The 23,560-nt window shown below is 40.3% G+C and overlaps 2 protein-coding genes and 1 long non-coding RNA gene across 6 annotated transcripts in view; 2 read left to right on the forward strand and 1 right to left on the reverse strand.

Moving 5' to 3' along the window:
* Cndp1 (carnosine dipeptidase 1 (metallopeptidase M20 family)) overlaps positions 1-5,073 on the forward strand; it is a 49,776-nt gene extending 44,703 nt beyond the window's left edge. For all 3 annotated transcript variants that reach the window (XM_005373084.1, XM_005373081.1, XM_005373083.2), the window contains 3 exons: positions 540-681; positions 3,365-3,512; positions 4,506-5,073. In XM_005373084.1, coding sequence (XP_005373141.1) covers positions 540-681; positions 3,365-3,512; positions 4,506-4,572 — 357 coding nt within the window. In that variant the 3' untranslated portion in view covers positions 4,573-5,073. The remainder of the gene's footprint in view (positions 1-539; positions 682-3,364; positions 3,513-4,505) is intronic.
* LOC102013672 overlaps positions 1-22,119 on the reverse strand; it is a 30,759-nt gene extending 8,640 nt beyond the window's left edge. Inside the window, exon 1 of the long non-coding RNA XR_001232983.1 lies at positions 21,734-22,119. This is a non-coding gene — a long non-coding RNA (uncharacterized LOC102013672). The remainder of the gene's footprint in view (positions 1-21,733) is intronic.
* Znf407 (zinc finger protein 407) overlaps positions 21,363-23,560 on the forward strand; it is a 471,237-nt gene continuing 469,039 nt past the window's right edge. For both annotated transcript variants that reach the window (XM_005373080.2, XM_013511452.1), the window contains exon 1: positions 21,363-21,511. The gene's annotated coding sequence lies outside the window, so the exon portion shown is untranslated. The remainder of the gene's footprint in view (positions 21,512-23,560) is intronic.

Below are 23,560 nucleotides of genomic sequence, written 5' to 3' on the forward strand. Positions count from 1 at the left end.
TGCCGCTGAGCTAAATCCCCAGCCCTCCTAGGAGGATTTACACAGCAGCTATTGGGAAGGCACTGGAGAAGCGAAAGATGTTGAAGTGATCTCCTTCACAGATGGGCTTGAGATGGCTCCCATTTTTTCTGAAATTTCTCATATGCTTAATGTTCCCAAAATACTCATTAAGGTATTACTAAATCCAAAAACAGAATATTCTAATTGAGATATTGTATTACATCTCATAATTTTCAGCAAACATTACTGTAACACACTATTTAGCAGACACTGTGATCAGAATGGGGTGGGGACAGGATTGGGGATTACAGGTACAGGAGGAGAAGGGGAATGAAAGTAAGTGTTCCTCACTGGGTAAAGCCCAGAGCCTCTGTTCTCAGTGCTAAAGATCTGGCTCACTATGTCAGGTCCTCTGGCAGAATGAAGGAAAAGTCACAGCCTTCCAATTCTTCAAGTAAATACTTTAATTGATTTCTTGATGAAACACTGCTTGAGAGAACAAATTGCAATCTCTTATTATAAAAAATGTTACCTTGTAGGTAAAGCAGCATCTTGAAGATGTATTCTCCAAAAGAAATAGTTCCAACCAGATGGCTATTTCTATGGTAGTAGGAGTCCAGCCATGGATTGCAAATATTAATGATACTCAGTACCTTGCAGCAAAAAGAGCCATCAGAACAGGTGGGTTCTTAAGAGATTTTCACTGTCCGGTTTACAGTGGGACCAGTGGGTGGATCAGCAAACACCTTTTCTCCCTCTCCTTCTTTCGCGGTACTGAGGCCTGAACCAAAGGCCTGCACACTGAGCCCTCCCTACTTTTTAATTTTGAGACAGGGTCTTGCAAAGTGGATTGGATTTGAATTTATAATCCTTGCTGGCTTGTTGTAGAATAGTGGGCCAGCATGAAGCAGTGAGCTGAAAACAAGACCCACTACATGTGTGTGTGTGTGGTGCACACACAGATGCAAGGTTCACCATCTTTGCTTGTGCTTTGGATGAACACAAAGTCCCTTCTGAGAATTTTTTTTTTTTGAGACAAGGTCTCACTATGTAGTTTAGGCTGGTCTTGAGCTCTTATGTAGTCCAGGCTGGCCTTGAACTCATGGCTATCCTCCTGCTTCTGCCTCCTGAGTGCTGGTATTAGAGATGTGCACCACCATACCCGGCACCTCTGAGAATGTTTAACCATGGACCCATCATCACATGGGGTTGAGACTTCAATTTTTTTTTTTTTTTTTTTTTTGGTCTTTTTGAGACAAGGTTTCACTCTGCAATTCAGGCTGGCTTTGAACTCACTTTGTAGCCCCGGCTGGCCTCAAACTCACAGCAATCCTCCTGCCTCAGCCTCCTGAATGCTGGAATTACAGGTGTGCGCCACCATGCCCGGCCAAGCCTTTAATTTCTACTGTGGGGTTGGATTAGTTCTTCCCAAACCCTTTGATGGACTGCCTGGCTGATGCAGACATCAAACTTTCATGGAGGGACACATTCCAGATCACCATGTGATATTTCCATAGATGGGCTTCCTAGAGATGATCTCACTATACAAAATTATAAAACACATGAGAAACCCAATGCCAGGTACCAAACTCTAAAACCAATGATCTTTTCTTCAAGTCACAGTGATTCTCCAGAAGGCAGCATGATTTTGTTTGGAATTTGCTCCATGGTTCTTATTTTAATTCTATGATTTTAAAATCCTGGATAGGACATGTGATGTGCTCGGCAGAGGGCACCTGTGTGGGTACTGGCTACCAGAGCAGGAATAAGGAACATCCATTCTTTGTGGCTTCTGTTGCAGGATAGACATTCTACCAACAATAGCAAAATGGAGGCTCCAAGCACAGAGAGTTTTGCGGTGTCCCCAAAAGCTAGATGGGAAACTACTGGCACATGTTTACATAGACCTACAGCCTTATGTTACAGATAAGGTCTATGGCCACACTGCTAATAATGGCTAAGCTGGAATTGTAAGGCCAGACCTCACTAAAGCACTGTCTCCATCGGGGTTATCGGCTTAAGGATAAAGACATGAGAAATTAGAGAAAAAGTTCAAGACTGAGAGCCAGATTTCTCTACATCCATTGTTTCTGCCACTCCAAATTTTAGCAGATTTTTCACCAGTAAAATTTGACAGTGAAGAAAAGAGGAAGAAGAGTAAGGAAGGCAAATGTAATGCCAGCTAAAGAGAAATATGCATTTGAAATGCCAAGGTTAACAGCCATTAAAGACCTGAAACACTCTTGACAGAATACAGAAGAAATCCTTTGGTCTACTGTGTGTAAACCAGTTTAGCTAACAAGGTACATCACCTTTGTTCACATTCTTACCTTGCTTTGTGAATAAAGAAGAGGTGGCATGTTTTCTTTTTCATTTCCACACCATCATTGTGACTTGTCCTCTGACCTAGAAGGGGTTGAGCTCATCTCTGTCTAAATTAGAATGCAGGATAGTAGTTGAAACTATTTCATGGGATACTTTGAAAGATGGAAGACACATTGTGACATTCTGGTGATAGTTGAGGACAGCTATTTGTTTATCTGTTACCAGTTAAACCCAATAGAGTCCTACTTCCATAGTATTTAATTCATATTGAAAACAAAGGTAGGCATATGGTTTTGTGTCTTTCCAAAAATGCATGGCCTCTTTCAATCCTAAGAAAATATAAGACCAAAGTGAGGAAAATTTTTAAAATAATCAATTAATACTTTTAAAGAAAGCAAAGGTCAAGAAAGATAAGAAAATACTGATTACCACAGATTAGAAGACTGAGAAGTTAGGTGAGGATGCCGAGGCAGGATGATTGCCATGTGTCTGAGACTAACTTGGGCTACATAGTGAATTCAAAGACCAGCCTGAACTACATGGTGAGAGCCTGTGTCAAAAAAAAAAAAAAAAAAAAAGACTGAGAAACAATAATAATATGCAGCATGGGATTCTGTTTGGATTCTGAAATAGAAAAAGGGAAGGATAGGTTAAATTCTAATAAAGTCTGGCAAGCATGTACCAATTCTTGATCACTGTACAATAGTTATGCATGTTAACACCTTAGAAAATAGAGACAAGTGTATATGGACATGGTATCTGCACTATACTGAATTCAAAAAATAAATACTGTGTTAAGAAATTTTAAACATAGGTAGTTTTAAAGAAGGCATCTAGTGATTGTTTTCAACTGTATTTCCATTTCTGAATATAAATTTTATAATACAAAGGATCTTACTGCAGGCACCAAATCTTATGAAAAAAAAGAAGAGAAAAAGCAAAAAGCAAAAAGAAAGAAAAAGCAAATACACTATCTGAGAACAGTGAATGTTAGTCTGGGCATTATTTATTCCAGTGCTCTCTTTCCCTTTTGTTTCAGTGTTTGGAACAGAACCTGATATGATCCAAGACGGGTCAAGCATTCCTATCGCCAAAATATTCCAAGACATTATTCAAAAGAGTGTGATGATGCTTCCACTGGGGGCTGTTGATGATGGGGAGCACTCTCAGAATGAGAAGATCAACAGGTCAGCACGCCCCTGTGCAGCTGGGCCTCCTTTCCCAAGTCCAGAGGCTCCATGCGGGCGGGTTCCGGCACCTTCTGGAACACCAGAGTACTGAGAACCAGATTGTGCATACCAGAACCTGTGGTTTAAGCAGCACAGATTTATTTTCTCATGGTAGTGCAGGCTAGGAAGTCCCAGGTCCAGCTGCTGGCTGAGTTCCTGGAGCGGGCTTTCCTTCTGGCTCTCAGATCGCCACCTCCCCTCCCAGTCTCCTCGCGCGGCAGAGAGGAGGGGATGGAGCGGGGGTGTGAGAGAGCATGTCAGCCAGAAAGGGAGCTCTGGTGATTTCTTCCTCCCTTGTTTGGGCACCAGCCCTACGGAAATAAGGTGCACTCTCCGGACCTCATTTAATTTTATCATCTTCTCAAAGGCCCCACCTCCAAACAGGCACCCTGGGAGTGACTTGAAATATGAGTATTAGGAGATATGATATTCAGTCTACAACAAAGGACATTTAGGTATGCTTGAGATATACATTATTGGCAGATTATACAAAGCTCCTGAGCTTCCCAGATCAGTGAGAAAGAGCATGTTTGACTCTGATATGTCATGTCAATGATATAAAACCAAAGAAAATGGTCTTTTTTGGGTTTGAATCCAGGACTTATTACATCTTCTTTTCAAATGTTTATTTTTATCAGCACATATTTGCAGTACGTAATAATTACATTCACTGTGGGGAGTTGGCACATGCACAGAACATATCTGAGTTGTGTGACATTTGCTTTCCTTCCCCATCCTCCCCACCCCTCCTCTTTGTGGTTCCCTCCCATCTTAATAATAATGCTGTTTCCCATTGAATTTACCACTTGCCTTTCACCTGGGATCTCAGAAGTGTGTTAGGTTCTTTAGACTGCATTTATAATATCAGATGTTCTTATCTAAATGGTAGCCTTTCCCTTTTTCATTTGATTGAAAATTGTAACAAAGTTTTTCTCTGTTTTCCCTTGTTAGGTGGAACTACATAGAGGGGTCCAAGTTATTTGCTGCCTTTTTCTTGGAGATGGCTAAACTACATTAATGACAGATGACAGGAACCTTCCAGATGGATATGATCCACTGACAGACCCCCCTCCACCATGCCCCCAGACCGATGGAATCTAAATATCCAGAGAATGTTGCTCTAACAAGGAGTGTTTTCACCTCATTTAAAATGGCTTGGGACATTTGGACCAATAATAAAATGTTTTAAAGGCACGAACATTGGAAATGATTTAACATCCTCTGCTGCTCAGTTTCCTAAAGTCGTAGCTACCTTCTTCTTGACTCCCTTGAATCTCAGGCAGTACTCTCAGGATTGAATTCGGTCTAATCTTCAAGTTCATGTAGAACAATTCTTTAGTTGGCTGGACCCTCACCTTGTAATTTGATGGCCACACCTCTCTGGTTTTTGTTCTAGCTCCTGAAACTCCCATGATGGAGATCACTTCACCCAGTGACTACTAGGGATTACATCACCTTTACCTCTACCATGTTTTCCTTTTACCTTATTAATAAAAGTGTTGGTCCCCACCACTGACTACAATGACTTCTCTGTGGGTTCATTTTTAGAGAAGGTACTAAGGCATGGGGCTGTATTAACCTTCTGCCTTTCCTTCCTTTATTATTCTTATTTCTTGAGAAGTTCTGAAGCTGAAATAATCAATATTCATACCCTTACACCATTTGGGATTCCTTGTATAAAGATGGGATTTTTTAATTCCAAGCTTCTTCACCTTTGCCATGATTGATGCTATCTGATCAACTCCCCTGCTTCCTGTTCTTCCCATCTCATCAGTAAAGGGTCTGTCTCTCTCTCTCTCCCATCTGCACAAGGAAATTCACCAATGAATCCTGATAGAACTTCTCTCACCCCATTGGAATTTTACTCAATGACTACATCTAAATTGTTCAAAGCTTTTAGTAGCATCAGTTTAGATAGAGAACTAATCAAGCCTGACATCAGTAACACATTCTAAATTTAAGGCCATCAGCTAATGCTGCACTCATTAATCATTTTAGTTAATGACTGGGTTTGGCTTGATTGGGTGTGATGATGTAAACACACACACAAAGAATCATTTTTCTACAGTTGAAAGTATGTAAATAAATCAGTTCAATCTTTATATAAATTTATTACTTAAATCACATTAATGAAGAAGAATTTAAGGGTTTATTAGAATGTTTCTTTTATGATTCCAAATAAAAACAAAACATAACACATTTCCCATCAACTTTTTTTCATTTCACTGTTGGTTCTTGAAATGTACATTTTTAAAAAAATTTCTTTTATTAGTATATGCTTGACATAAATAAAGGTTACATTCATTTTAGGGAGTAGTACATACACATAACACATCTTGATTCTGCTTTAACCCCCTTCACTGCCACTGACCTCACTCCCTCTATCTCTAAATTTCCTTTCCCTATTTTGATTACTATCATTATTATTATTTTCAGCTCATGTTTACAACATATGATGTTTACCTGCATTGTGGGTATTGGTATGTGTACATGACACAGCTTCCCTTTCCCCTCACTCTCTTCTCTAACCCTTGGGCTCCTGGAACCCTTCCCATTTCCAAAATATCTATCTTCTTGTTTCCTTCTGTCAATTCTTTATTTGTTTCTTTATTTGTACTTTGCCATACTGAAATGAGAGATACCATATGATATTTAAGATATGCATCTGATTTACTTCACTCAACATTATATTTTCCAGGTATATCCAATTCTACAAATGTCTCAAAATTATCTTTCTTTGTATCCTAGTAGTAGTCCATTATGGATGGATACCAAAATTTTAATCCATTCACTTGTTGAGAGACATACAGGCAGCTTCCAGGATTCAGCTGCTATGAGTCGTGCTGCTATAAATATTAGTGTACATGTATCACTGTAATATGATATCTTTACATGTTTTGAGAAGATACTTAGAAGGGGAATAGCTGGGTCAAATGGAATTTTTAATTTTAGCTCTTTGAGAAATCTCCACACTGATTTCCACAATAGTTGTACTAGTTTACATTCCTACCAACAATGTAGGAGGGTTCTTTTTCACCACAGCGATGCTAGCACTTGTTATTGTTTGATTTCTTAATGATTGCCATTCTTTCTGGTGTAAGATGATTTAGTGTTGCTTTAATTTGTATTTCTTTAATGGCCAGAGATGTTGAACATTTTCTCATACATTTTTTTTATCCATCCATACTTCTTCCAAGAACTGTCTATTCATTTAATTTGCCCATTTTATGCCTGGGTCTTTTACTTGGAAAGGTTTCATTTTTCAGAGTTCTTCATAGATTCTACGTATTAATCCTCTGTCTGAAGAACAGCTGGCAAAAATGTTTTTCCATTCTGTAGTGTATCTCTTCACTCTATTGATCGTTCCCTTTGCTGTGCAGAAGGTGTTAATTTAACATAATCCCATTTGTTGATTTTCACAATTATTTCTTGTGCAATTTGAGTTCTGCTTAGAAAGTCCTGGCCTACATCTATGACTCAAGAAAATTTTTTTAACTTGTTTTATCTTCCTGGAGGTTCACTGTTTCTGTTTTAACATTTAGACTGTTGACTTTAATTTAGTACATGGGGAGAGATAACAGTCCAGATTGATTCACTGAAAGTTCCAAGTTTCTTTTTTTGTTGTTGTTGTCTTTTTGAGACAGGATCTCGCTATGCAGTTCAGGCTGGCCTTGAGTTCACTTTGTAGCCCAGGCTGATCTCGAACTCACAGATCCTCCTACCTCTATCTCTGAGTCCTGGATTATAGGCGTGCACCATCACGTCTGCCAAAGCTCTAAATTTGGCTATCAGTGGGATAGAAGGTTAATATATGAAAAGATAGGATCAGTTGAGAGAGGGCAGACTATGTTGAATTGAACACTTGAGAGGAAGAATTTAAAAAGTGGAAGATAGGGGCTGGGGATTTAGCTCAGGGGCGGCACAGCACCTGCCTGGCAAGCATAAGGTCGTGAGTTCAATTCCCGGTACCCGAAAAAAACAAACAAAAAAAAAGTGGAAAAAAGAAGTAAAAAGTAAGAAGATACTATTTCTGTGGAAATGAGGTGAATAAATGGGATAGGGGATAAGAAGAGGGAGGAAAAAAATAAAACCCAACTAAATCAAAGCAAAAAACAAAACAACAAACTAATAAATCAACAATAACAACCACCACCACCACCACCACTACCAAAACAGAAAAAATATCCAGTGGAAACTCAGACCAAATACTCCAAGAGAATGTACATGTGAGTTACAGGACACTTTGCCAAAAAGCCTGAGTGTTCACACAGTGTTCTCCTTGCCTTGGCTAGAGGCTGACTGCAGGCAGTCACCCCAAATTCACCCTTTTTCCTTGTGCTCAAAACCCAAACAAGCCCAGTCTCAGGAATTCTCTCCACCAGGTTGCAGGTAGAATCTGCTACTATCACTGGGCTTAGCTTAGGGCAGCTCCCACCACCACTGGACTTTGTTCACTTGCTGGTGGGGGAACCACAAAGTCTGGCAAGCCCATGTTCCAGTGGGGGACTTGGGAATCTGTGAATAGGTTTGCATGCCCACAGGGAGGTCTGCAGGAGACAGCTGATATGTCCCTTCACTGGTGCGGTACCACAGGGATCAGGGGGCAATTCACTCTCAGGGGGAGTCTGAAGAGTCCATGGACAGGAGTATATGCCTGCAGGAACCCACAGGTCCTATTTGCCCATTTATTCCCTCTGCTTGGGATGGCAGTAGGTATTCCCTTGCCCTTGGTGAGTGCTGGTGGGGATGCTGCTGGGCTACAGTGTTCGCCAGTGTTTAGAGCAGAAGAGCTGGGGAGAGAGGGCTGGTTTTTGTAGAGTCTGACTCAGGATTCCAACCTAAACAGCATCAGTCTCTTGGTCATTCTCGCAGGCTATTTGGCATGCTCTCAGAATGGCTGGTCCCTAGATGGGCAGGTGCTGGAGTGTTGTGGACCAGCCCTATTGGCTCTGCTTGTCCTCTCCAATGATCCACTTGTTAGGTTTGATCTACATGCATCATCTTGCCAATTAATTTTCTTATTCTGAGTGTAAGACTATCCCTCACTACAGGGTACCTGTGACTTCAGGGAATTTCTCTTTGAGCAACTCCTCCCCTAGTCAGCCATGTTGGATCTCTTGAAGTGGAAGTTCTAAACTTGCAAAATCACATTAAAAATGAACAGACTATGTGGGGACTCAGTTTACACTGACCTATTCATATAAAAGGAACTCTACTGAATAATTAGCTTATTTGGGAAAATTTATCAAGGATTCCACTTGGTTTCTACTTTGGGAGAAGACTTGAAACCATCCCCCTTTTTTCTGATGCTACAGAATATCGAGTTCTTTTATTGAATATTGGCAGATGTCTAGTACTCTGTGCTATTAAGCATAATTTGTGCTGGATTTTGTGCCATTTTTAGATTTTGTTACAATTACCTGAGGTATTTTGCATTGTTTGTGGAACTAACAGCAAAACATTTATGATGTCAATTTGTGTTTGCAGAGAGTACTCATACTAATCAATCAACAAAGGTTTATTATAAAATATATTGTTATTATTGTAACACCAGTGTTATAAAGACATTAAGCAATATGGTTTCACATATTCTCATATACAGGAAGTAGAATTTCCAAGATCAGCAGTGTCTTAATAATTCAAGTATTAGGAAAGAAGGGAAGGAAAATAGTTATTGAGGGCATTTAGCCATGGACATTCCAATCCCGGAGTGTCAGATTCCAGAGTTCATGTTTTGAACTAGGGGCATCCTAGTTCCCTCCATCCTCCAACTTTTTTTTTTTTTTTCTTTTTGAGACAGGGTCTCACTATGCAGCTCAAGCCAGCCTTAATCTCACTTTGTAGCCCACGCTGGCCTTGAACTCACAACAATCCTCCTGTCTCAGCCTCCGGAGTGCTGGGATTACAGGCATATGCCACCACACCCAGCTTCCTCCAACTCTTCTCCAGGTTTTCCAACCAATCTCAAACAACATAGCTACCCCAGCCCAGTGAGGATGTGGGAGCCAGAAAGGAAGTGTCTTCCAAACTCATTGTATTCAGAAGGGTAAGAGAAGTCTCCTTCATTATTGGCCAGACCACTTAACCAGTTATAAGGAGGAAAACATATTAGGGGAAACAGAAATTATAATATTTGTTTTTAAAAATTTTGTCAATGAAAATATGCACATGGCTTAAAATGATCACTCTGTATACTTGCAGGTGTACTGTGACATACTGATCAGGAGGGAACTTCGTTGTATCAGAGCAGGGCAATGTATCTGGTTTAGTTTGTAAATGAAGTGTATTAAAGTGTCACTGTTGTGAAGTTTAGGGGTGATGAATATGATTATTACTGATGCTCTTCATCAAAACGATGAGGGCTAGGAATGTTCTTGGTTTTATGCTGTATTCATAAAAATAAAATGTGCTGCCCTGGAAACTTGCATGAGCATCTCCTGGACAGCATGAGAGCCCTGGTCAGTGACACATTTCTTGGCTTGAGCTGGGAGAGAGAAGTGAGCCACAGACACACAGAGAACTTGATCCAGGTCCTTTCTCACTGGGCACTCACTCTAGGCACCTTTATCACTCCCACAACCTTTGTTATTAGCTGAATGCCCATGCTGTCCTATTTTCTCAGAATCAGATCCACAGACCTTCCTGCCTATTTCATATCTGAAATGCTACTTACTCAAAATGAGAAACTTCTCCCATCCTCAAAATACTTCTTTTCTGGAGTTCCCCTTCTTGGGAACTGGACCATGGACCATTTGATGGCAGATCCTTCAATTTTCTTCAACACCTCTTCTCTTTCAAACTGAACTCACTGTGAAGCCGGACATCTTCATTTCTCAAAAGCCACTACTTCCTTCTATTCTCTTCCCATCTCACATAGTTCATAAACCAAGACTTCACTATCTTTACCTTATCTTTTACAATGAATACAGTTTGTACCATTTCTCAAAATGAGGTCCAAAGGCCCAAAAGATTTCTTTTATTTTTTAATTTTAAAAATAAAAGGAAAACATTAAAAGACAGACAACCTTTTACAAAATAGCAAAAGAACAGTACAGACAATACAGAGTTACAAAGTTGTAGAAAATTAATAATGCTTTGTTGTGTGATATCTTCAAAGTGGTTTCTCATGAAAACAGAGACATGCAATATTGATCAATCAAGGACTCATTGGCCATTTCTTTCAGCAAAGAAATAGAAGACAGTAGAACAACTATGTTAATTATCCTGTATATACATACATACAAAATTTTTCCTTCTTTCCCTTCTCTTTTCCCACATCCCAGTTGCCTTTACCCTTGAGTGCTTTCCTATCATTTCACAATGTCTATCATATATCCTAGTTTAAATTAACTCTTTCAGGTTTTACAGTAGTGAAACAATGTGGTGCTTGCATATGCATGTCTCATTTATTTCACTTATGAGTATGGTCTCTAGCTGTGACCATTTACCTATAAAAGCCTCAAGTTTAACTTTCTTTATAGCTGAGTAATATTCCATTATATAAAAGTACCACAATTTTTTTTATCCAATCCTCAGTGGCTGGACATTTGGGTTGCTTCCACAATTTAGCAAATACAAATTGTATTGCTATGAACATAGGTGCACATATATCACTGTGATATGATGTTTTCAGATCTTCTGGGAAAATACCCAGAAGGGGAATAGGTGGGTTGAATGGGACCTCTAGACCTAGTTGTCTGAGGAATCTCCAAACTGATTTCCACAGTGGTTTCACCAGTCTGCATTCCCACCAGCAGTGGAGAACAGTTCCTGTTTCTCCACAGCCTCACCAGCATTTGTTATTCATTTCTTAATGCTAGCCCTTCTTACTGGGGTGAGATGGAATCTCAATGTTATTTTAATTTGCATTTCTCGAATGACTAATGATGTTGAACATTTTCTCATGTATTTATTTGCCATTTGTATTTCATTATCTGAGAAGTGTATATTCATCTCAGTTGCCCATTTTTGGATTGGGTCTTTGAATTGGGGGGGGGGTCATATTTTTTAATTCTTTCTATGTTCTAGAAAGAAGTCCTTTGTCCAAGAGACAGTCAGCTAAAATTATTTCCCAGTTTGTGGGTTTTCTTTTTACTCTGCTGGTGATTTCTTTAGATGTGCAGAAACTTTTCAGTAGGATGAGATCCCAGTTGTTGATTCTGTGAAGTGTTTCACGTGCAGTTTGGTTTTTGTTCATGAACTCTCTGCCTACCCCTATGTCTTCAAGGTTTTTACCTACTTTCTCTTCCAAAAGATTGTGTTTCTGTTTTAATATTGAGATCTGTAATCCATTTTGTCTTGAGTTTGGTGCATGGTGATAGACTTGGGTGTATTTTCAGTCTTTGACAGGTGGCAAGCCAATTTTTCCAGCGCCATTTATTAAAGAGGCTATTATTCTTCCAGTGAGTTTGTTTGGCTCCTTTCTCAAAGATTAGGTGGCTGAGTGTGTTTTTGGTTGTGGCTGTTTCTTCCAGTCTGTTCCATTGATCCTCAGATCTGTTTTTTAGCCAGTACCAGGTTGATTTTATGACAGTATCTTTCTAGTGTAATTTCAGGTCAGGGATTGTGATTCTACCTGACATGTCTTTGTTGCCCAGGATTGCTTTTGCTATTCTGGGTCTCTTCTGGTTCCAGATGAATTTAACGCATGTTTTCTCAAGATCTGTGAGGTATGCTAATGGTAGTATAATGGGAATCGCATTGAATCTGTATAACAATTTTGGGAGTATGGCCATTTTCACAATGTTGGTTCTTCCTATCCATGAGCAAGGAATATTTTTCCATTTACTGAAATCTTTGATCTCTTTTTTCAAAGTACTGTAGTTTTCATTGAATAGATCTTTTGCTTCTTTTGTTAGATTGATTCCTAAATATTTCAATTTCTTGGATGCTTTTGTGAAAGGAATGGTTTCCTTAATTTCTCTCTCAGTCTGTTTGTTGTTTGTGTGTAGGAATGCTATTGATTTTTGGGTGCTGACTTTGTATCCAGCTACACTGCTGAATTTGTTGATTAGTTCAAGGGGTGTTCTTGTGGAGTTTTTGGGGTCTTCCATGTAAAGTATCATGTCATCTGCAAATAGTGATAGTTTTACTTCTTCCTTTCCTATCCTTATTCCTTTTATTTCTCTCTCTTTTCTAATTGCTTTAGCTAATGGTTCTAGAACTATATTGAAAAGGAGTGGTGACAGTGGACATCCTTGTCTTGTTCACAAATTTAAAGTAAAAGCTTTCAGTTTTTGTCCATTTGGAATGATGTTGGCTATTGGATTGTCACAGATGGCTTTGATCAGGTTAAGGTAAAGACCATTTATTTCTATTTTCTGTAGAGTTTTTATCATAAATGCGTTGGACCTTGTTGAAAACTTTTTCTGCATCTATTGAGATGATCACATGGTTTTTGTCTTTGGCTCCATTGATATGGCGTATAACATTTATAGATTTGCGAATATTGAACCAACCCTGCATTCCTGGAATGAATCTGACTTTGGCGTGATATATGATTTTCTTAATGATTTGCTCATTTTATTTGCTAGTATTTTATTGAGTATCTTTGCATCTATATTCATTAGGGAGATTGGTCTGCCATTCTCTTTCTTGGTTGGGTCTTTCTCCTGTTTTGGTATCAGTATGATGCTTGCCTCCAGAAATGAGTTAGGGAGAATTGCTTCCTTTTCAATTTCAATGAAGAGTTTGAGGAGTGCTGGTATTAAATCTTCTCTGAATTTCTTGTAAAATTCTGCTGTGAATCCATCAGGGCCTGGGCTTTTCTTCTTCACTTTTTCAATCTCATTAATTGATATTGGGTTGTTCAGGAATTTGATATCCTCTTGACTCAACCTTGGTAATTCGTACATATCTAGGAATGTGTCCATTTCTTCTGAGTTTTCTATGCTATGGGAGTAAAGATTTTCAAAGTAGGTATTAATGATCTTCTGAATTTCTGTGGAATCTGTAGTAATTTCATCTGTTTCATTCTTTATTACATGAATTTGAGTTCTTTCCTTCCTTTTTTGATAAGGTTGGCTAGGGGTTTATCAATTTTATTGATTCTTTCAAAGAACCAACTCTTTGATTCATTTATTTTTCGGAGGGCTTTCTTCATCTCCATTGCATTAATTTCTGCCCTAATCTTCATAATTTCCTCCCTTCAATAAAGAAGGCTTTAAAAAGCCTATTTATAACCTCACTTGCAGAACCAGAAGGCAAAGTTCTGGGATACTTCAGCAGTAAAATAAGGAGTATGGTTTGTGGAAAGCATCAAATTCTGCACCCTATGCTTAAATCACTGGATGATCTCTGGGCTCTGTATGCAGATGGCAGATTCAATCCTTCCAGCTAAGCCTCAAGGAACTAAATGAGATTTAAATATTGATGCCACAAAAGAGACAAAGTATGGAGTACAAACACTCCCAAAACTGCCTGTTAAAACAAGTGAGTGAGGACAGCAACCAAAACCACTCCCATGTTCATCAGAAGAACATAATGGAATTGGGACCCTCTACACTATGTTTTTCAAATGTCTAGGATTCAATCTACCATCACTAGACATTTAAGAAATTGAAAGACATGATTTATAATCAAAAGAAAAGAGAAAAATCACTGACAATCTATGGTGATTCAAATGTTGGCAACAATAGACAAAATTTCATATCAGCTATTATAACTCTGCTCAAAGATACAGAGAAAATATGCCTGTAATAAATAAACAAATAGAAACTCTCTTTAAATAGAAATTATAAGACAGTCACAAATAGAAAATTGAAAACTTAAAACATATAATATCTGAAATAAAGAAGTCACTCGATGGTTTTTGTTTTTTTTTTTTTTTGTACTGGGAATTGAACTCAGGACCTTGTGCTCGCCAGGCAGGTACTGTGCTGCTTAGCTACATCTCTGACCCCCACTGGGTGGTTTTAGCAGGTTAGAGGTGATAGAAGAATCAGGGAACATGGAAGACAGAGAAATAGAAATTACCCAGACTGAAGGCCAGAGAGGAAAAAATAAGGTTAACAAAAGGATAGAAGTTAGCGACCTGTGTATGGTATCAAAAGTCATATATTTTGTTGGAGATAAAGAAAGACAGAGAAAAAGGGAAGAAAAATATTTGATGAAATAATAGCCCTAAATTTTCCATATTTGGTAAAAATCAGATATTTACATATATTAAAAGCTCAAAATCTCAAGTAGGATTTTTTTTTTGTTTTATTATTTTATTTTATTTTTTGGTTTTTTCCAGTACTGGGAATCAAACTCACGACCTTGCACTTGCCAGGCAGGTGCTGTGCCACTGAGCTAAATCCTCAGCCCCTCAAGTAAGATTAATATGAAGAATATTATGTCTACTTACATTATAAACTTGAAAATCAAAAATAAAAATTATTTGAAATAGAAAAATAACATACAGGGAAATATAAAGGGGGACAAAGACATGAATGACCCTGAATGTTCATCAGAAAGAAGTGGAGGTCAGAAGGCATGTAAACATGCCTTTTCATTTAACAGACATCTTCTGCGGACAACAGAAGGCTAAGATTCACTTTTTAAATTAATTCTGGTATTTTCTCTTTTATATGGAGTGTTTAGTCACTATTAATATAATTGAAGTAAGGTCTTCCATTGTATGACTATTTGTTTTCTTTATCCTTCACTACAACTTTCATCTATAATCCCTTTTGGAAATTCTTTAAATTGTATATAAAATGTAAGAGAACAGATAAAAAAATGAGTATAAAATATGCATCAGATTAGATTACTAGATGAAAATATAATAGCAAGTTAATTTATAATCCTGATAATTGTAGTGTGGCCAAAACATTATCGATGTTTTCTCAACATGCATATTAATACATTTTGGCTTTAAATGTGTCACATTTTCAAATGATTCAGGAAAAATATACATAAAACAAGAAGGTAAACAGGACAGTTATAGATTCTCAGTGCAGGATACCTGGGAGTTTTTTGTATTTTCTCTCAATTTTATTTTTAAGTCTGATATTATTCCAAAGGGAAAAATTATAAAAGTAGAAAGAGAAGGGGGAGATGGGGGGATGAATATATCTTAAGGAGTTTTGTTTTCTTCTTAGAATATTTTTATTTCTACATGATTCCTGTAGTCATTTTAACCATCTTACTACCAGCCTAAAGTTGTATGAGACACAGAATTTGAGAGGAGAGAGAGAGAGAGAGAGACGGAGAGAGAGAAACTAGGTCCTTGTTACCAACATGCAGCTGCATAATCACTCAGAGTCTCCCTTACCTCTGCCCTCCAAATTTTCTGTGGACAAACTATTTCTACTAATTATATCAAGTAGAGGTTTATTTTGTTATCTGCTTCCAAAGCCTCCTGGTACAAGTGCTTTGTGATCTTTTCAACCATCCTATATTTTACAATCATTTTCAAGGGAGTGATACATTTTTTAATGAATAAGTTTCTAAAATTTTTAATGTTTTTTTAACACTAGTGAATGTTAACATTCAAAAAGTCTTTGAGGTGGATACCTGTCTGTGATCACTCTCATTTGATAAGAAATTGCGCCTGAGAACATTTAGGTAGTATAGTAGTAAATAATTAAGTGGAAATCACACCTATTTGAGTCCCAGTCTGTTGTTCTTTCCACAGAGATGGTCACCAATGCTCTTTACCACGAGTTCTAGTTTTTTCCCAGACACAAAACAGGACAGCACTTCTCCATCTTTTTGGTTTTTTTTGGCTTTTTTGTTTTTTTGTTTTTCTTCCAGTACCAGGAATTGAACTCACGGCCTTGCACTTGCCAGGCAGGCGCTGTGCCGCTGAGCTAAATCCCCAGCCCCCTCCATCTTTTTGAAATCAGTTGTGGCCATGTGAATTTTCTTGGTTAAGTGAAATGTGACCAGACAAGGTGTTGTATTTATGGGTCAAAGCTTTAAGAATCACTGCACGTTGTATTGTTTCTATGTTCCTCTAACACAGCTAGAGGTGTTCCACAAGTCTGGATCCCACAGAGAGGACAGGGAGTATAGTATCTGGTAACAATGAGATGCAGCAGAATTAAGAACATATACTTGTTACAAACCCTAAGACTTGCACTGTCTGTTAACATAGTATCTCTTGGCCTTCCTGGACTGATACATTCATAAACTCCCTATCACTTTCCATTTTTTAAATTAAAATAATTTAATCCAGTTTTCCATTGGACACATTTTTAAATTTATACTGCACTTTTTTTAACTTATGGAGTTACTTACTTATATTTCACTTAGGAAGTCTGGAATTTTTTGTTCCCTTTGTAACTTTCTTAGACTGCAACTGTGGCAGATTTGGTAATAATACTGTATCATTTGGTAATAATACTGCATTATTTAGAGTGCTCCTTGTATAAGTAAAAGACAATCTTACTTAATAGTGGAATATTACTAGAGAGGGGTGTGTGTATTTGGGAAGAGTGAGCATGTGAAAGAGCAAAAGGAGGAGGAGCAGGAAGAGGAGGAAGAGGAAGAGAAGGGTGTAGAGGAAAGGAGGGGAAGGGGGAGGAAGCGGAGGAGGAGAAGGGGATGAGGAAAAGGAGAAAGAGGCAAAAGGAAGAGGAAGAAACATGAAGTTGCTCTGGATGCCACTGTTAAGAGTCAGAAAAATCAGACCTTAATTCTATGAATAGAACCCATCGATTGGAAATGAGGTGAAATTAACTTCCTTAAACATTGTATTGTAACGTAAATTTACTGTCTCAGAAAAACAATGGATGATAGAACTGAAAAATAAACTCAGATTTTACTTTACTGCTTAAGGAAAGATAAAATGTTAAATAAATCTCTGGGGTAAGAAATTTAAGAGTGATAAATCACCTAAAGACCAAGAGAATGCCTAATCCACATGGAGAATTATATTAGCTGCTTTTACTGTCAAGAAATTTATCATCTTGTCATACAAGGTTAAAACTGCTGGGACAGCTGTTGAGATCATACTATGGATTAAATTTTCAAAAATTTTAGGTAAATTTCACATGAACAATAAAGACAGAATCTACTTTAGTTATATATAATAGACACCCAAGAAATGCTGGTTAATGGAATAAATATAATATTGATAACTGGTTATGTGTTCTGAGGAAAATTTCCACTTCTTTCACTAGAATTTAAAAATAACTATTAATAAGCTGAATCAATTAGTAAGTGGAGAAGGCTGGCAATGGCCTTGATGGTTAGATTCCACTTTTACCAGATATGTAATCTTGGGATAGTTGACTCTTGTAAACTGCAGTTTCCTACTGTAGGGATAAGAAATGCAGATTACAATGGGAATTTAACCAGATAATGTCTACAAAAAGTTCTCTGGCAATGATATTAAAAAAGGTGTGGGGTGTATAGCTCAGCCACCAGGTGCCTGCCTGGCAACTGCGAGGTCCGGAGTTTGATTCCCAGTTCCAAAGAGAAAAGTAAGAGACTATTGCCTGAAAGCACTCTGTACCTGTGATATAGGGGAAAGAAACTCCGACCCGCTAGATGTCTGAAATGCCAAGTTTGTGTTCTCTAAAACCAAGGAATTAATTGTAGGAACAATGGAGGTTAAAAGTAGGAAGAATTTATTGAGAGAAAGCAAGCTTCTGTCTGACAGGGACAGAAGAGGGCCTGGAAAGTGAGTTGCCCACCAACCCCACTTTTCAAGGGTATTTTACTGAGCAAAGCCATGAGGTCAGGTGGGGTAAAGGAGGGACAGAACTATAATCAAGCAATAAGATTTGTAGTATAGTCGTTTGGGTACTCTTGATCCAGTGGGAACTCACAAGGTAGGTTTCAGGTGGGACAAGACTATGGTGAACGAATAAAGTCACCACAAGTATAGTCATTTGTGTAATGCTGATTATATGGGGAATCAAATTGGGAAGCAAGGTACATAGCAAGTAACAAGTGCACATGGGATAGACAAGGAGTTTCTTGGAAGGTTTGGTGCTCCACCCCAGGTGATTGATGCTTATTTAGAATATCAATCACTGCTGCTCATCCCTAGGGGAAGAATAGGAGTGCTGTTCCTTTTTTCTTGGAGCCTGGCTTTCAGTGAATAGCCTCCAGCCACAGTTGTCTTCTGCCTTGACCTCTTGAGGGCCCAGCCCTGTCTGTCTACAATATTTCTACCTAATTTAGCTATCTATAATACCTGGAATTGGGCTTGAGAGATAATTTGGTTAAGAAAGCCTATCTTCAGGACATTTTACCCTACTCAGAATTATCTTTTTAAATATAAATCTGATAACATCCCACTATAATCTGTTTTCCTATGCTTACAAAACAAAGTCAGAACTCTTGTATCTTCAGTCTCACCTGAAATACTGGCTACCTTGGGTCCTTGTTTCAGTGAAAATGGAATTTAAAACTGAAGTCTGAAGTGACAGTATGAGTTTATAGGGAAATGCTTTAATTGGACGGTGAGATAGGATACAAAAGGACTCCAGTTCGAGTAGCTCGAAAGGGTGCATTCTGATGATCAGGCCGGCCCACTCACAAAAGCAGGTCAGATTTTAAGGCTTAGCTGAGGTGGGCAAGGGTCTAGTCCAGTGGTGGCAAATCTATGTGCCAGTGGTGATAATAGGAAAATAGAAACTCCTAATCTGAAAGTTACCTGGAGTGAGTTCGTGTTCTCTAAAATCGAACAATGACTTTTAGGAACAGCAGAGGTTAACAGCACAATATATTTATTGAGGGAAAGAAAGCTTCTGTCTGAGAGAGAAACAGAAGGGGGCCCAAGTGGGTTGCCCAAGACTGTCTTTTCTAGGGACTTTTATAGAGCAAAACCACGAGGTGAGGCAGGTCCAAGGTAGGGAAAAAGGGGAAATCACAAGGTGGACAGGTGTGACAAAACTATGGCCAGCCAATAAGAACTGTTCAGGTAAAATTATTTAAATTGGGATTAAAGCCGGGTGTGGTGGCTCACGTCTATAATCCCAGCATTTGGGAGGCTGAGGTAGAGGGATCATTGCAAGTTCGAGACCAGCCTGGGCCACAAAGTGAGCTCAAGGCCAGCCTGAACTGCATAGTGAGACCCTGTCTCAAAAAGACCAAAAAAGAAAAAAAAAAAAATTGGGATCAAATGGGGAAGCGAGTCACTGACTCATGTAGCAAGGGGGTATGAATACAGAACTAGCCTGTATTCTAGGGGCTTTTCCTAGAATATCAATCTCTGATGTCCATCCCTAGGGAGGTATGTGGGTGCATTTGTTTAGTCTTTTGTCTTGAGGCAAGTAGTTCTCCATTTGCAAGGTATTTGTTTTCCATATTGGCTCCTTCAAGGGTCTGGCCCTGTCTGACTGCCTGTATTTCTATCTAACTCAGCTGCCTATAACAGTGGGGTGTTTGTATCATAAAAGTTCTAAAACTAAATCATAAAAGGTTCACCAGCACTGGTCTAGTCGATTATAACTCCTCATGTTTGAGGGCAATTTGGTTCCCTTGAGAGGAATCCTCATGACTTGGGGCAGTCTCAGTCATGGAAGCCTCTCCTGGGGTCCAATGTGACCACAAATTTAAGGCACTTGGGATTTTGGGCATAGGTATTCTCAGTCATGAAGGGTGATAAGCTAGGTAAATTTACGGCTAATAAAGCTTTGCCAACTTTTAGGTAGACATTCAGTAAATGGCTAACAGGCCTGTAATACTGAGCTGAGGATTTGACCTAGTTTTACAAAACAAAGGCCAAGCTTTGATTTAGTTTCCTATTGGGTATCTGTAGATCTAAGTGAAGGTGGGTTTTTAGCAAAAATTGCTTCTTTAAGTCCCTAAAAGGAAGACACAATCACGCTTCTAATGAGTAACAGGTCCAGGAGTTTGTCCTGTGATCCTGGGGTGGACCCTTTGTCAGGATTATCACCTTCGTCCATGTCCATATACATCTTTGTCACAGCAGTTATCAAGCTGTGATACAGTCATCATCTACTTAGGTCCGCCCCAGTAAATTCTGAGTTTCAGAAGAAACTGTTCTAAAATGCGGTTCAAGGAAGGACTTGCAAGGAGGCAGTAAGCAATGTATCCTGGAACCATACCCCTCTTTCCTAAGAATTTCTTGTGCTGTGCTGTTAACATGAACACACACACACTCACACCCAGACGGTAGTTTTGAATATCAAAGGCGGTTTCATTTTCCATTGCCAAACTTTCACCAGCTACATTCAGTCTAGTCTCATTAGTGTTAGCCTTCCGCTATGCTTCCTAAAGCCTCTGAGTGGGGATCCCATTTTGCTGCAGTTCGATAGGTTCTTCTCATAATCTGAAACAGCATAAACGCCTCATATGTGCGATAATTATGTTTCTTTATTTTTTTTTTATTTTTATTTTTATTTTTTTTTTGGTTTTGGTTTTTCTCCGGTACCAGGAACCGAACTCACGACCTTGCGCTTGCCAGGCAGGCGCTTTGCCGCTGAGCTAAATCCCCAGCCCCATGTTTAAATCACTGCACTAGAAGCGACAAGAGCCTGGCTGGCAGGGGAAGGCAAGCGGAGGGGATGTTTCAGGTTCTGCCCTCAGAGGTCAAGAAGGAGGCGGGACTGGCCTAGGAAGAACTCACTCTGACGCAATATGGAAACCTCAGGCGGTCCTCCCTGGCTGGCACCACTTGCCTTTAGAGACAGTCGCGCCTCTTTATATTGGCTCGTCTGGCTTTCCGTTTTTTCACTCGAGGGGAGGGGTAGAACTTCCTCTTTTATGTTTTACACTTCCGGTGAAAGCTGATGGGCGAAAACAAGTCGATACATGGCACTACCGGCTACTCAGAGCAAAAAGTAGGAGCTCAAACTGGATTTTACTAAAATGGTCGGAAAATCTTGTTTTTCAAATTGTCGTACCGGGCGCACCATTCACCAGCGACACCTTGGAACCGCCGGAAGTCTTTCAACAGAGAGACCGGAAGTCCCGCCTCTTCCTCCCAGAGGGAAGACGGTGAGCCGGAGGAGTCAGTCAGAGGGGCGAGCAGGAGCGATTCCGTCGGCAAACAGGTAAGTTATTCTCTGGTGGGGAGGGGGGTCTGGAGGCGGGGACCGTCCGGCGTCAGGGCAGGGCCTGGGGGCGGTGGCTTGAGGGCCCGGGGCCGGGCGGCTAGACGCCCAGAACCCCGTCAGGGCCCTTCGCTCTTTCTCCTCCCCCCTCCCCCCGCCTCCGCCCCTCCCTGCTCGCCTTTCCCTCCCGACACCCGCCCAGACTCCAGCCCGGACACACACCCTCGCTCGCCCGCTCTCACACGCCGCCTCGCTGGCCGCAGTCCTGCCCCGGTGCCCCCGTTGGTCCCTGCGCTTCCACCTGCTCCCTCAGCAGGCCGGCTCGACGGCAGCCTCGCGCCCCGCCGCCCGCGGACCAGCGCTCTCGCGGGCCCCCCTGGGCTGCGGGCCCCTCTGGGCTGCGCTCCCGGCGGGCCTCGGTTTCCCCCGCCGCACCCTCCGCCCGCGCAAAAACAGCCCCCGTCAGCGTCCTCCGCGCGCCCCTGCCGGAAATCGGGCCCGTTCTTGCCTGCGGGTAGAAACACTCCCCTGACTGTGAAGCTGCCAGGATTAAGTTTACAGTTCGCACCAGTAGCTTCCCTGGGCCGCCCACCCCCTCGCGTGTATTCCCAGGTCTCTACCTGCAGAGCTGCCGCTCCTTCGCGGCGCCTTCGGTTAGGTGGCGCTGGGGTGGGCGGGGGCCGCACGGGCGGGGACCCACTGCTGAGTCTGAAAATGAAGGGCTCAGTCCCCTGGGCTTTCAGCCCGCCCTGCACCACTGCCGGGAGACCCAGGCAGCTGGACACCAATGTCACAGCAGCGGGGGTTCCTAGTACATCCTCTTCTCCCTCCAACTAGCGCGTCCTGAGCCCGCTGGCCCTCTTTCTGGAGTCAGCCCGTGTAGGTTAGTGGCCGTAGCTGCTGACCCCTGTCGGCTGCGTAGGGTTTTGAGTGGGCTATTTACGTATTTCGTAAAGCAGTTCTGGAGTAGGATTTGGTGGCAAGGTTGGAATTCCTGGACACACATATAGGATTGTTGTGTAGATAATCAGCCTAATAGCCATCTGAGTTACGACTTGAGTCTTTGCCTTGTTGGATTAGAATATTATGTGTCTCTTTTGCGTGAGGTGTTAGTCTAGTTTGAACACAGTATAGGGAAGGGCACTAACATAGCGACTAGAAGAGCTATGTCCTTTGCCATACCCTGTACTACACAGCAAACTCGTAAGGTAGGGGTTACTATATTTTTACAAAACTGAGGCCCAGATTAAATAACCTGATCAAAATTTGTTTTGAAATTCCAATCTCAAATGTTTGTTGCCCATTCTTTGTTCACGCTTGTTACAAGCAAAATTACTGACTACAAGCACAAAGCACAGCTTTCTAGTAGCTTATGTCTTCTTGCACGACATGTGTGGTAGGTGTCATAATAGCTGATAAAAATTACACCATTTTTAAAGAATCCTTTATAAATGTTTATTTTGGAATATTTTCAGATTTACAGAAAAGTTGAATGGTAAGAGTTGCACTGGTATGTTTTTAAGAAAAGCAGAGTGGTTCCACTTGAAAAATATTGGTTCCTGCTTTATGCCAAACACCATTGTAGGTGCTAGAGATAGTAACATACTTCCTTAGATGATTTTGAGATCTAGTTGAATAGACAGATACATTATTAAATATATCTTTTCCAGTACCAAAATATACAGGAGTACAGAGGAAGTTATAGCTAAGTGCCTGGCCAGGAGTGGCAAAAGTTTCTTGCAGGAAATAGTGTTTGAGTTAGGTTTCAGGGTTTAGTGGGCATTCTTTTGGTCAAGGAGATATTTCCTCCCATCTATTCTCATTAGACCTGTGTTTATTACAGGAGTACTCCCACCTTAATAACATAGACTTCTAATTTTGTTCTTCCTTGAGCAGAAGGGTTCCAAGTTTGAGCCCAGTGTGGGCAGCTTAATGGCTGATCAAGACCCTGCGCTTGGGGCTGGGGATTTAGCTCAGCGGCAAAGCGCCTGCCTGGCAAGCGCAAGGTCGTGAGTTCGGTTCCCGGTACCGGAGAAAAACCAAAAAAAA

This window comes from Chinchilla lanigera, unplaced genomic scaffold (genome assembly GCF_000276665.1).
Source record: "Chinchilla lanigera isolate Chin_1 unplaced genomic scaffold, ChiLan1.0 scaffold00001, whole genome shotgun sequence".
Lineage (NCBI taxonomy): Eukaryota > Metazoa > Chordata > Mammalia > Rodentia > Chinchillidae > Chinchilla > Chinchilla lanigera.